General features: G+C 46.1%; 1 protein-coding gene across 2 annotated transcripts in view; it reads left to right on the plus strand.

The window, feature by feature from the left end:
- SPG11 (SPG11 vesicle trafficking associated, spatacsin) overlaps window positions 1–15,336 on the plus strand; it is a 103,418-nt gene that overhangs the window by 4,809 nt on the left and 83,273 nt on the right. For both annotated transcript variants that reach the window (XM_073568981.1, XM_073568982.1), the window contains exons 3-6: window positions 5,633–5,820; window positions 14,647–14,874; window positions 14,977–15,151; window positions 15,227–15,313. In XM_073568981.1, coding sequence (XP_073425082.1) covers window positions 5,633–5,820; window positions 14,647–14,874; window positions 14,977–15,151; window positions 15,227–15,313 — 678 coding nt within the window. The remainder of the gene's footprint in view (window positions 1–5,632; window positions 5,821–14,646; window positions 14,875–14,976; window positions 15,152–15,226; window positions 15,314–15,336) is intronic.

Consider the following 15,336-nt stretch of genomic DNA (forward strand, 5'->3'; position numbering starts at 1 on the left):
ATTATCAAAAGATATTATCTGACCCACATATGTGGACGGAGTGCATGTGATATGTGGAATATACTATATGTGCACCACTTATTTTTTTTTATTTTTATTTTTTATCAACCAGTTACAACATGTAGTGGTTACCAGGATCTCTACGAGGCCACATTCACACATTCAGTATTTGGTCAGTATTTTACATCAGTATCTATAAACCAAAGCCAGGAGAGGGATAATCAGAGGAAAAGTCTAATAGAAACACGTCACCGCTTCTGTATTTATAATATAATAAACTTGGCACTCAACTTGAATGTTCCAAGGATTTAATACGATTTTGTACAAAAGAGAAAAAAAAGTGATGGCACTCACCGTTCTGTCGTGAAAATTCTTTATTAATTAAAAGGCTTTGGCACGGGAGGAACATACAGAGAGTGGACAACGGCCGTTTCATGCACTTGCGCTTCAATGGGTCCCGCAACTTGAATGTTCTAAGAATTTCATACATTCCACGGTTTAGTACATCAGTTACACAAACGTTTTGGTCATATCCTGACCTTCCTCAGTGTACCGACTGCTAGTGTGAGGACACAACCAGCTTTTACAGCTCTTAATGGAGAAATGGCCCCCAAACTTGGTGTTTCTCTGGAAAGTATTAGAAAATTAGTGATTGAAGAAGATGTTAAAAAGACTCTCAAAAGACGCTTCATGTTTCTTAAAATGGATGCCTGCACACGTCACAGAGTGAACTATTTTGCCATCAATGTTCGATATGTTTGTGACAACAAAAATTGTTACCAACACGCTGGCAGTAAAAGATACTAAAGCTCATCACAGCAGCCAGTTTCTCCAGGCCTTAGTGGAAAAAGTTCTGCAAGATTACAAACTCAAAAAAGAACAGGTTCTTGCTATTGTAACGGACAATGCTTCAAACATAAGTACAATTACACTGATGAATGAGAGTTATGAACAACAGCTAGAGGAACATTTAGGATTCAGTATGTTTGAGATGGAAGGCCACAGTGCTGTTCATGTAACTGAGGAACAAACAGATATTACTACAGAAGAACAGCAAAATTATACTGTAGAAATAGATGATCTTGTTGAAGCTGCTTCAAAACACTTTCCTATTCATCACATGCGTTGTGTTGTGCACACGCTGCAGCTGGCAATAAGAGATAGTCTGCAAGAGGGACATGCTGGAAATCTGATTGGAAAAGTGAGGAAATTGGTTATTGCTGCCAGAACCCCTAAAATTGATTCCATCTTGAAGAGACGTGCTGGAAAAGGGCAATTGTTGATCAACTAAAACCATTTCTTATAGATATGGCGAACCCTCAGGTAACCCTAAATGAAGGTCAATGGACACAGGTTGCTGAATTGACGGAATTGCTTAATCACCGATTTACTGTGACTAAAAAATTACAAGCTGAGGATTTAACTCCTGGCATTTTCATGAGGGAGCGGAAGAACTTGCTATCTTGCTGTTTAATCGCAGATGGCATTTCTGCTTCAATGAAACGGAGAGAGACACAGCTATTGGAAAATAAAATTTTTCTGGCAGCTGTTTATGTGGACCCAAGTCATCGTATATTGCTTGATGATCAACAGCTTACTAAAGGAAAAGAAGCTCTGACTGAGGTAGCAGTTAGGATGAGTGGCCTACAGGGGCACTGCCAGGCGCAAGAGGACTCGGGTCCTGACAGTGCTACTGCTGCCATATCTTCATCCTCATCAGATGAGGAGTTTGACTTTGACAAGTATTTGTGTGACAGGCAAAGCGTTGCCGCAAGGAAAAAGATTTCACTCCGTCTCCTATAGCAAGCAGATTGACCATATTTCTGCAAAATGTTTCACTTGTTCTCAAAGAAATAGAAAAATTCAACCGTTCATCAAAACTGACTGTGCATGAGGCAATTCCTTTATACCCAGAAATTGTTAGAGATGTTGCCCATGTGGTTACGGCTTTGCCTCCAACTCAAGTTACTGTAGAGAGGTTGTTCTCTGGCCTTAAAATTATTAGGTCAGATTTGAGGTCATCTATGAAGGAGGATCTGATGGAGGCAATTCTATTTCTTAGAGCAAATTCATAGACTGCACAAATGTTTAGTATGTTTTTGTTGAAAATATATATATATTGTGTGTAATCGATATTACATAGTGTATTACATGTTTACAATTTATTACAGTTTTTTGTGTTCTAAAGTTGTATTCCAATAAATATTATGCGCTATCTAAATATCTTGATTATTGTATCATAAAAATGATTTAATGTCTGATGTTCACATTGTACTAGAATACATTTTTCACTTAAATATAAGCAATATATGTGGGAGTTGGAGTCGGTGTAAGGGAAATTGAAGAGTCGGAGTCGCAGGTTTGGCTTACCGACTCTACAGCCCTGCTGACCAAATACTGAACGTGTGAATGTGGCCTTAAAGGTGTTGTTCACTACTGGTCAACTACTGCTTTATCAATTCACGACTGCATATAAAATTGAACCTGCCCACTTCTCACAGAGACAATGTCCTAACGATGTCAGCATCCGCTTTTTGTCTGCTGTTCGTATAGTACAGGCTGCATCAGCAGGCGATCATTGGCTGCAGCTGGCACATGACACCAGTCCTGTCACTCTTTGGGAACATCAGCGCCAATGTCACTAGAATGGTGCCGCTGTGGTAGGTCAGTATAGATGGTGGTGAATTAGTGAAGTTGGGGTTGTCTAGTAGCGAACAACCCATTTAACCCTAATATTATCATTCCACATTAACCCTATACGATAGAAATTTTTTTTTTTTTTAAATATTTGCCTTTTTTTTCATTATTCAAATGTCCTGAACATAAAAGAAAACCCATTGAAACTATCAATTTCCCATCTAAATGTGCTGAGTGTATATTAGATCTAAGATACACGCCAATAAGTACTGCCTGAGTGTTTTTAACATATTTTATACACACCAGAAAACATCTTTTTAATTAAAAGCAAAGTTTTTGTATAATAGGAGTTATATAAGTGTGCCGAGTATGTGTCTGCTGTTGAGGTTCCACTGTTGGGGTGATCTCTTAAGGTAAGATCTTAGTGATTGCCCGCCCCTGACCTGATAAATATGAGCCGAGTGCATGCATAGAAGGTATACATCGGACACACAGTCAGAGATGGCTCCTCTCTCAGCAAAAGCTGGCACAAAACTGATTTTATTAGTACAAAACAAAAGATCAAGTAGCAGGCTGGAAGAGGGCGTCGCACAGCTTCTGAGCAGCCATCATGTCAGTCTGTGATAGGTCCATGCTGGGTCTATTTCATATATGGTCTCCGGTGTGTCCCCTTCACATTCCAAGGATTCCAGGGCGTAGTCCCAGGACATAGACACCATCTTGCCACACCACGTATATTACTAGCTTATGTAAGGTTAATAATTGATTTCATTAGCCATTCTCTCCTTCACACAACCTTGTATACATCCAACCTTTTACATCACTTTTCCTTATCCCTATTGGTTGTGATCTAAATAAAGTTGTTGTCCTCTACTCGGACAACCCCTTCTCAATCACTATATTTCCTCCACAAAGTAACAGCCTATGTATACTTCTAGTGTGGGCGCCGTTCCAGCGATGTTGGCGCCGGTTCTCCTGGGACTCGCATGACTGTCATGTGAGCCCTGCAGCCACATGGAGTTGAGTATCGCTGTTATTTTACATGGGAGAAATATAGTGAAGGAGTTGTCCGAGTAGTGGAAACCCCTTTAATCCTTCTCTGATTGTTAGCACTCAAGGAAAGTTAAGTCACGGTCTTTCTTCACTCCGACAAGTAAACAGATTATTTGCATGCGCCACATAGTTCAGCATTTGGAGTAAAGTAAGTATCAGGCGTTCCTTATGTCCATCGTCCAGAGCTGTGGAAGAAAACTCATTACAAACATGGCTTAAGCCTGCCATATACATTAGATGGCTGTCAGCCGATCGTTTGGCCCTGCAGCTAACTCTGCCGTCTCCCCCATACACAGGGGCGCTCGTTAGATCAAGTGCCCCTCTCTTCTCTAAGAGAAAGCTTCCCTTTGGGAAGCTATCGGCCTGAAATCAGACATGCCTGATCGACATCTCCCCCGACCGTCAGTTGGCCAGTGTTCTCATACACATTAAAGTATTGACCGAACCCGTTAATGTTGGCGGCTTTGGTTGACATTAGTCTAATGTGTATGTGAACCGTTAATTTTCCTTTTGCCAAGTCATGTACTTAAAGGGGTATTCTCGTCTCCAAGGTCCTATCCCAATATGTAGTAGGTTTATTAATAATAATAATAATAATAATAATAATAATATTAGTATGTATCTCCAATTGGAAATGTAGTATAGTTTTTCTGATTCGCTGTCTCTTTCCTCATATGCAGGCATTGCAGGACTTTAGGTATCCATGGTTCCGACCACTAGTAACTAGATAACTAACTGTCACTATATCAGTGGTGTAACCATGGATACCCCTGCAATGCCTGCACATGAGGAAAGAAACATGGCTAATCAGAAAAACTTTACTACATTTCTAATTGGAGATATTTGCTAATATTATTATTATTACTACACCTACTACATATTGGGATAGGATCTTGGAGATGGGAAAACCCCTTTAAGTTATTAACCACAATTTAAGGTGCACGACACATTACAACTCTTTTGGCTCAGCTATTACACTATAATCTGCATATTAGACTAAAGTCAGTCAAAACAGGCAAAATTGGTGGGATCAGCCAACAGTCTAATGTGTATGGGGGTCTCCTGACTGCCTGTTCCCCGACAGATGATTTTTGGGGAATAGAAGGATTTGGAATAGTGGGTTTTCACCATCCCATCCTTTTAGTCTTCAGTAGGTAAGCTGCTGCCAGAGGCTGTGGGAACAACTTTTTCCCTTAAATGAGGAACCCCCTCCCCTTTCCAGAAGGGGGAATTATGAGAACCCAGCCTTTAATAGGGCTTTTCAGAACTTTCATATTAATGCCCTATCTTTAGGATAGGCCATCAATATCATGTCGCTGGGATCTCTATTCTGTGCACCCCCAACAAAGGGCTGGTTGAATAGGCTGGGGCGCTTCGGCGAGCACTGTAGCCTCCTCATTGTTTACCAGGCAGTGATCCATCCATTTTGTAGCTTGTGCGATTGGTATTGAAGCTCGGCCCCATTCTCTTGAATGAACAGCAGTGACCCACAGAACTAGACAGTCTGATACAAATGAAGAGGCTGCACTGCTCCAAGCCCCTTCAGTCAGCTCTTAGGTGGGGGCACTCTGAGTTGGACCCCCACTAATCAGATATGAATAATGGCCTTTTCTAATGATAGGGCATTAATATGAATGTCCCTGATGAAATACTGACTCGTTATGACCATAGTAAAGGCCATGAATGAACTAACAATGAATTGTGGACTTTTTGTTATACAAAACACATACATACCATATGTATGTATGTATGTAAAACATATATGTCATTCATTGTTCGCTGTGTTTGTTGAATTCTTTTTTTTCTTTAAGTAAACACACAGTTGTCTATAATATGACGTACAAGGGGGCTTCACATTTCTATGGTGGTCTTATTGGACCTGCACTGAGCAGTTCTTTTATGCTCTCTATTATAATCTGTGTTTTTTTTTTTTTTCCCCCAGATTTCTGTGGGAAGATGACAACCACAATGATACCGAGCAGGATCAGAACCCACGTCTCCTGACCGCTGGACAGAACAACGATATATGCGTCTATGAAGTGTGTGCCGGGGATGGGCAGGCAGCACTGACTGCGCTCTGTCTCTGTGACGTGGACACATTGAGACAGCTCTGTGCAGAGAGCCATGTTTGTGAGTATGGCGGCTCACCTATGACTTTATGCTAACCTCAGTAGGGTTATATAGTGTGCACACGTCTTATTTTATTATAAATACCCTTATCGCTCTGAAAGAAGCGACCAAGGGTGTATGTGAGTGAAGAGTAGGTAAGGAGTCCATGGATACATAGCACAGATGCTAGAATGAAAGGCGGCCATGTCTGGTACTGGGAGTCTCCCCCACCACTCATAACAGGTATGTCACCAATATGTAGGTTCGAAGGGTTTCTGATAGGTTGTGCCTGGTATTGCGGCTCCGTCCCAATCACTTAATTATGTCTAATCTGCAATACCAGATGCTGTCCCTGGTAAAGAGGGCTGTGTTTTCTGAATTGGGGGATATATACAGTTGTGGCCAAAAGTATTGACACCCCTGCAATTCTGTCAGATAATACTCAGTTTCTTCCTGAAACTGATTGCAAACACAAATTCTTTGGTATTATTATCTTCATTTAATTTGTCTTAAATGAAAAAACACAAAAGAGAATGAAGCAAAAAGCAAAACATTGATCATTTCACACAAAACTCCAAAAATGGGCCAGACCAAAGTATTGGCACCCTCAGCCTAATACTTGATTGCACAACCTTTAGCCAAAATAACTGCGACCAACCGCTTCCGGTAACCATCAATGAGTTTCTTACAATGCTCTGCTGGAATTTTAGACCATTCTTCTTTGGCAAACTGCTCCAGGTCCCTGATATTTGAAGGGTGCCTTCTCCAAACTACCATTTTTAGATCTCTCCACAGGTGTTCTATGGGATTCAGGTCTGGACTCATTGCTGGCCACCTTAGAAGTCTCCAGTGCTTTCTCTCAAACCATTTTCTAGTGCTTTTTGAAGTGTGTTTTGGGTCATTGTCCTGCTGGAAGACCCATGACCTCTGAGGGAGACCCAGCTTTCTCACACTGGGCTCTACATTATGCTGCAAAATTTGTTGGTAGTCTTCAGACTTCATAATGCCATGCACACGGTCAAGCAGTCCAGTGCCAGAGGCAGCAAAGCAACCCCAAAACATCAGGGAACCTCCTCCATGTTTGACTGTAGGGACCGTGTTTTTTTCTTTGAATGCCTCTTTTTCTCTCCTGTAAACTCTATGTTGATGCCTTTGCTCAAAAAGCTCTACTTTTGTCTCATCTGACCAGAGAACATTCTTCCAAAATGTTTTAGTCTTTTTCAGGTAAGTTTTGGCAAACTCCAGCCTGGCTTTTTTTATGTCTCGGGGTAAGAAGTGGGGTCTTCCTGGGTCTCCTACCATACAGTCCCTTTTCATTCAGACGGCGACGGATAGTACAGGTTGACACTGTTGTACCCTCGGAGTGCAGGGCAGCTTGAACTTGTTTGGATGTTAGTCGAGGTTCTTTATCCAACATCCGCACAATCTTGCGTTGAAATCTCTTGTCAATTTTTCTTTTCCGTCCACATCTAGGGAGGTTAGCCATAGTGCCATGGGCTTTAAACTTCTTGATGACACTGCGCACGGTAGACACAGGAACATTCAGGTCTTTGGAGATGGACTTGTAGCCTTGAGATTGCTCATGCTTCCTCACAATTTGGTTTCTCAAGTCCTCAGACAGTTCTTTGGTCTTCTTTCTTTACTCTGTCTCTTCCGAATCACAGATGAAGAAAAGTGGGTCTCCTAAGGAGACTCCCGGCATGGCTCCTTCCTCGCCCCCCTATTAGGGGGTGCCCAGTTGAAGTTGAGATGGCGGTTCCCCATGTCGATCCGTCCCCAGTCCTGCGGGTGCTGGTTCGAAATTGAGACCCCCCTCCTTCCCCAATTCATTTTGGTCTTAGGTTGAGGTCGAGGCGAGGAAGCCCCCTGACGGTGACAGCAGCACCCTCCCTAATCCCCCTCTGGGGGTATTAGGTTGAGACGCCTCAGATAGGGTCTGTTCCATGGCAACCTGCAGAGTATCCAGGGACCCCAGCTAGCTGCGGGCTCCTGTTGGGGCCGGGGGGAGTGCGGGCAGGCAGGTCCCCCTGAGGCATCATTCTATGGTGCCTCAGGGGGACCCATAACAGGGCCCCGCTTCAGATTGTGGCCCCACCGCTAGCCTGCTTTTCAATCCGGGGGGTCCGGTTAAAATCCGACCCCCTCCCGGACTACCGCGCCGGCCTGGAGCCATTTCTGGGCATAGATAGCTAATTTAGGCCGCGGCTTCGGCCTAGCTGAGATCGCCGCCTTTTCTCCGCCCCCCGGATGACAAATATGACACTCCACAGTGTCATAGAAGGGGCGGATCGAGGCAAAAAGGGAGCGTTTTTACATAGCCCTGCGTGCTCTTTTCAGCTCTCCGCCCCCTTCTTCCTCCTCGTCTTCTCGGCGGCCATCTTCGCTGTAGCAGACGCCGGCTGGGACATCAGCAGCAACGCCAGCAGTCTCCGGGGGGCACAGGACTGTGAATTGTCGGCGCTGGACCTAGGGGCACACTGGTGGGGTAAGATCACAGCCAGGTTCTCTTTACTAAGCTGTGAATCCACATTACCTAGAAGGCTTTCCTATAGTTTTCCTCTGCGTAGCCACCCTTGTACGGTCCTCTGCTAGCCAGCCTCTGTGCACTATGCCGGGCTCAAGGAAGAGAACCAGGCAGGACTGCTTTTATGCTTTCTGCACAGCCTGCAAAACCACTCTCCCCAGTGGCAGCACGTACCCGCACTACAGGGATTTTATCCAAAATACTGGGTCAGAGCCCCAGGAAGCCCCTACCATTGCTTCAGTGGCCGCTACCACGCCGGAATGGGCTACCCAGATGTCGCAGTCTATGACACAGTCCATAGATAACCTGACCTCCACATTACTCCAGGCTCTGCAGGGTCATGTCTTGGCTATGAGCGTTACCCAGCAAAGGGACAGCTCCACTCAGGGACAGGCCGTTTCTGGCTCTCCCAGACGTAAGCGGACCCACACGTCGCGTTCCTCTGCGTCATCCCATAGCACATGGTCATCCTCCTCCAGGGAGAGACACCGTAGTTCCAGGTCGCCTAGACCGTCCCCTACTAGGGACAGACAACGCAGATCTCCGCAAGAAGACCTCCGCTCCAGCTCACCCACCAGGGAACGCCTGAGCGATACGCAGGATTCGGAAGGCATCTGTGACTCCGACTCAGACAATGAGACGGAGAGGTCTCTGGTCCCTTGTCCTCCTAGCAATACAGCGCTAGTTGAGGACATAATCTCTTCCATCCATCGGGTGCTGGACATTTCCGATCCAAACCCGGAAGTCCCAGAACACAAGATTTGCTTTGAAGGTGTTCTGAAACCACCTAAGGTTTTCACTAACCACCTGGAATTTCAGACGATCCTTACTAAGCTGTTTTCGCAGCCTGAGAAGAAATTCACCAATCGCAAATATTTGGAGGCTAGGTACCCCTTCCCACAAAAGGACACCAAGCAGTGGACAGATCCGCCCGAAGTGGACCCCCCAGTCTCTAGACTAGCAGCACAGACCCTCCTCTCACTGCCAGATAGCTCAACCCTCAGGGACGCAGCAGACCGGCAGGTAGAACGCATGGCTTGTTCAGTTGTCGAAGCGGCAGGGGCCTCCCTGGCCCCCTACGTTCGCTTCAGTTTTGGCGGCCAAGGCCATTCTGACTTGGGCCAAAACATTGCAAGATGGCCTCCAAACTTCAAATCCTGAGCTGTCGGACCAAGCGGTTCAAATAGCAGTTGTAGCAGATTACATGCTTCATGCAGCCCTTGACTCCGCAAGAGGTGTAGCGGGGATAGCAGCAAACGCCATCACAATTCGGCGTATCCTCTGGCTGCGGGAATGGAAAGCGGATGCGGCCACAAAGAAGGCCCTCGCGCATCTTCCGTACCTCAGTGGACGGCTTTTCGGTGAAAAGTTGGACACCATGATATCCAACGCCACTGGGGGTAAGAGTACCTTTCTCCCTCAGCTAAAACCTAAACGCACGTTTAAACGACATAACCAGACTCGATTCCGATACTTTCGGAATTCTTCGGGCTGGTCCGTCTCGCGCCCAGCACAAAATCGTAACCATGCAGGGACAACACACAGGCGGCGCAGAGGCCGGACAGGACCTGGCAGTTGAAAGCAGGCCAGGCGAAGCCCAAAGGAGGAAAACCTGAGAATTTCACTTCATCATGACTCACGAACTCCGGAAGACACCCCACCAGTAGGCGGGCGACTTCTACTCTTTCAGCAAGTCTGGCTGCCTATTACAGAAGACAGGTGGGTCAGGGAAATAGTGTCTTCTGGATACAAGATAGAGTTCATTTCCAGTCCACCGTACTGGTTCTTCCTCTCTGTTCCACCGAAACCGCCAGACAAGGCTCGTGCCTTCCACCAAGTGGTCTCCTCTCTCCTTCAAGCAGGAGTCGTTGTACCGGTTCGCGCGGCCGAACGCTTCCGAGGGTTCTACTCCAATCTATTCGTAGTCCCCCAAGAAAGAGGCAGCGTCCGGTCCATACTAGACCTAAAACAACTCAACAAATATGTACGGGTTCGTCATTTTCGCATGGAGTCCCTTCGGTCCATCATTGCGTCCATGGAGCAGGGAGAATATCTCGCCTCCATAGACATACAAGACGCATACCTGCATATACCAATTGCTCCCGCCCATCAAAGATATCTCAGATTCGCGATCAACCAGGACCACTACCAGTTCGTGGCGCTCCCGTTCGGACTCGCCACGGCTCCCAGAACGTTTACCAAGATCATGGCAGCCACCATGGACGTTCTACACTCCAGAGGCATTGCAGTCGTTCCATACCTGGACGACCTTCTCATCAAGGCTTCCACCTTCAAGGACTGCGAGGTCAGCGTCTCAATCACAATCGACACACTGAGTCGCTTGGGCTGGTTAGTCAACTTACAAAAGTCATCGACTACCCCGAGTCAGTCCCTGACCTTTCTGGGGATGCTATTCGACACCTCCAGGGGTCTGGTGCTCCTTCCCATGGACAAGGCACTGGCTCTCCATCTGGGAGTTCGCATACTCCTCCGCAATCCTCCCCGATCTCTCTGGTTTGCCATGAGAGTGCTCGGCAGGATGGCAGCAGCAATGGAGACGGTACCATTTGCCCAGTTTCACCTCAGGCCTCTTCAACTAGCCATCCTCAAGTCATGGGACAGGAATCCTTTCTCCCTCGACAGGGAGTTCCGGCTCACATCGGGAACCAGGAGGTCCCTACTCTGGTGGCTCAAGCCAACCTCACTTGCAGCGAGAAAATCTTTTCTCCCAAGTCAATGGAAGGTCCTAACCACCGACGCGAGCCTGACAGGTTGGGGTGTGTTGCACCTACATCACAAAGCACAGGGCAAGTGGTCACCAGTGGAAGCGAACATGCCCATCAACATCCTGGAAATTCGGGCCATCTTCCTGGCATTGAAAGCTTTTCGTCAATTACTGGCAGCCTCTCGTATCAGAGTACAGTCGGACAATGCCTCGGCGGTGGCATATGTGAATCACCAAGGCGGGACCCGCAGTACCCAGGCGATGATAGAAGTGGCACATATCCTCCAATGGGCGGAAGACACGAGGTCGGTACTCTCTGCGGTCCACATCCTGGGTGTGGACAACTGGGAAGCCGACTTCCTCAGCAGACAAGGAATGGACTCGGGGGAGTGGTCTCCACCGCAAAATTTTTCGCCAGATCTGCCATCGCTGGGGGACCCCGGATGTGGACCTAATGGCATCCCATCTCAATGCAAAGGTCCCCAATTTCATGGCCAGGACACGCGATCCGTGGTCGCTCGGAGCAGATGCCCTAGTTCAGGACTGGACTCAGTTCCAGCTTTTGTATATTTTCCCACCTCTTCCCCTGATATCCAGAGTCATGAGGAAGATCAAACAAGAGGGAGTTCCAACTATCCTGATCGCGCCAGACTGGCCCAGACGTACATGGTACGCCGACGTCGTACAACTTACAGCAGACGCCCCCTGGCGTCTCCCCGACCGTCACGACCTTCTGTCACAAGGTCCGTTCTACCATCAGAACTCGGGGGCTCTCAATTTGACAGCGTGGCCCTTGAAACCTGGGTTCTAACCCAGGCAGGGCTCTCACCGGATGTCATTACGACCATGATCAGGGCAAGGAAGCCAGCCTCCGCCAAGATTTATTACCGTACCTGGAGAGCTTTCTTTACCTGGTGCGAATCTCGCGGACAGGTCCCGCTCCCGTATTCCCTCTCGAAGGTACTTGGTTTTCTTCAATCGGGCCTGGACTCCAGGCTATCCCTAGGCTCGCTTAAAAGCCAGGTGTCAGCGCTTTCTGTGCTTTTCCAAAGGCGTATTGCTAACAAGCCGCAAGTAAGGACTTTTTTCCAGGGAGTTTCCCGATTTAGTTCCCCCCTACAAACGTCCACTGGAAACGTGGGACCTTAACCTGGTCCTGACAGCATTGCAGGCACCACCTTTCGAACCCCTTAAGGATGTCCCACTCCGCATTCTATCACAGAAGGTGTTTTTTCTAGTGGCAATCACCTCTCTACGCAGGGTGTGTGAATTGTTAGCACTCTCCTGCAGACGGCCCTTCCTAGCTTGCCACCAGTACAAGGTGGTTCTCCGTACAGTACCATCTTTCCTTCCGAAGGTTGTGTCCAACTTCCACCTCAATGAGGAAATTTCTCTGCCATCCCTTTGCCCGGTTCCGGTTCATAGAGTGGAGAAGGCTCTGCATACGCTTGACCTCGTCAAGGCATTGCATATATACGTGTCTAGGAGTGCACCCTTCCGGAAGTCTGATTCTCTTTTCCTTCTTCCAGAGGGCGTTCGCAAAGGTCTGCCAGCTTCCAAAGCTACTCTTGCCAGGTGGATCAAGTCCACCATACAAGAGGCTTACCGACTTAACAATTCTCCTCTTCCGGCCGGTATCACGGCACACTCTACGCGGGCAGTAGGGGCCTCCTGGGCCATTCGGCACCAGGCTTCGGCACAACAAGTGTGTAAGGCGGCCACTTGGACTAGCCTACACACGTTTACGAAACACTACAGTGTTCATACCCAGTCCTCAGCGGATGCGAGCCTGGGTAGACTGGTTCTGCAGGCGGCAGTGCCCCAAGTTTAGGGACCTGCTAGCACAATATTTGTCCATTGCTTCCCCCCCAGGGACTGCTTTGGGACGTCCCATGGTTCTGTGTCCCCCAATGAGGCGACAGAGTAAAGGAGATTTTTGTGTACTCACCGTAAAATCTCTTTCTCTTAGCCTCTAATTGGGGGACACAGCTCCCACCCTGTTGCCCTTACGGGCCGTTGTTACGGTTGAGTTCTCATATTGTTCTTTGAGCTCGTACATAGTAGCCTTCTTACAGGCATGGTTATGTTGTTTCTGTTACGTTCCTCCTAATGCTTTTGCACAAAACTGGAGAAGGCTGACGCCGTCCAGGGGTGTATACTGCAGAGGAGGAGCCATAGTTAATCTTTTTCAGATTATGAATAGTGTCGCCTCCTAGTGGACAGCAGCATAACACCCATGGTTCTGTGTCCCCCAATTAGAGGCTAAGAGATTTTACGGTGAGTACACAATCTCCTTTTCTCCATGCTCAATGTGGTACACACAAGGACACAGGACAGAGGTTGAGTCAACTTTAATCCATGTCAACTGGCTGCAAGTGTGATTTAGTTATTGCCAACACCTGTTAGGTGCCACAGGTAAGTTACAGGTGCTGTTAATTACACAAATTAGAGAAGCATCACATGATTTTTATAACAGTGCCAATACTTTTGTCCACCCTCTTTTTTATGTTTGGTGTGTAATTATATCCAATTTGGCTTTAGGACAATTCTTTTTGTGTTTTTTCATTTAAGACAAATTAAATGAAGATAATAATACCAAAGAATTTGAGTTTGCAATCATTTTCAGGAAGAAACTGAGTATTATCTGACAGAATTGCAGGGGGTGTCAATACTTTTGGCCACAACTGTACATATGTATGTATATGTGTGTATATATGTGTGTGTGTGTATATATATATATATATATATATATATATATATATATATATATATATATATATACAGTGTATGTGTGTGTGTATATATATATATATATATATATATATATATATATATATATATAAATAAAATATTTATTTAAAGACTTAAGTCAGGTTTTGTTGCTATTCTCTATCCATGTGGAATGTAGCAGAGGTCTAGCACGCTCGCCTTTTTTCCCATTCATTCTCTATGGGAGTAAACTTTTGCACCATTCAGACTGGACTTTTTAGAGTCCCAGCAGTCGGATCTCCATTCATCGGAAAGTTTTTTTTTTTTTTTTTTTTTTTTTTTGCTGATCGGGAATAACTTTCAATTTAGCACAGTCTCTTCAAAGAGCTTATTCAGGACTATTTTAATTTCTTTATTGAGGAACTAAGAACTGACAGGCAGGTAGTTGCTAACTACCAGTCTGTTCTAGTTGTCGCCGGGTAAGATCAAACACATACTGCTCCTGCCGGTGATTCTGCTATCTCTTCCACTCTGCTCTGTTGACGGGGCGTGGCTGCTGAAGTTATGCTGATTGACAGCCAGCTCCCCACAATTTGTCATGCTGTCAATCTGCATGACATCAGCAGGCACGCCCCATCAGCAGAGCAGAGTGGAAGAGAAGCAGCTGCTCTGTCTATGTGACGTCAGGTAAGCCACAGGATCGTCTTCAGTGACTGCTCTGAGCTACCAGAGATCGGCACTGGACACAACAGGCAGTTCACAACTACCTACCTGTAAGTTCTTAGGCCATAAGAAAAAAAAAAAATAGTAGTCCCAGATAGTGTTTTTTTTTTTTAGCGTCCATTAAACGGGTTATCTAGTAATCCCAACTAATTTCTATTACTTTCAGGTGTTCCTTCCCCATCCTCCGTTCGTCTCCTGTCTCTTAGTGGAGATGACATTTTCATTTTGCTCAGCAGTAGTGTCTTTGTACATCTTCACTACTCTGGCAAGGACCATATGCCAAGCCTTGTGACATGTTTTTGTCTGGACCTGGACCCAGAGACGACTGAGCACATCTGTGATGCGTGTTACCGACATGAAATCCTGTTCCTTCTGGAGAGTTCGGGGTTCATTTGTATCCTTTATGTAAAGCTGATCCCTTCAGGACTTTCTAATCACGTTTCTGGTTTACTTCGACACATATTAATGTTATTGATCCCTTGATGTGTTTCATCAGATGTTTTTGACACCTGCGATGGGTCACTAGTGGCTGAAATGGAGCTTCCATCGAGGACTAGTAGTGATACGGCAGAACCACTGAAAAGTATTTGTGTGTCTCCAAATCTAGATTCAGTTGTGGTGTCCTCCAGCAGTTCTTACTTTCTTTCTTTGAGGCTCAGTGAAAGTCTCAGGTAAAGTTCTGTTCTGTAAAATCCATTGAATCAAAACATTTGGAATAATTGTAAATGACTGCTCCTCTTGTACAGGGAGAACATGATACAGGCCATACAGACATGGCGTAATGGGCGGATGTCATTGAGTGAAGCACAGGGATCTACTTCTCAAATGGACAGGTGGGTGACTGAACATTATTTCC

This window comes from Dendrobates tinctorius, unplaced genomic scaffold, assembly GCF_039654945.1.
Source record: "Dendrobates tinctorius isolate UK_male_01 unplaced genomic scaffold, ASM3965494v1 ptg000022l, whole genome shotgun sequence".
Taxonomy (NCBI): Eukaryota; Metazoa; Chordata; class Amphibia; order Anura; family Dendrobatidae; genus Dendrobates; species Dendrobates tinctorius.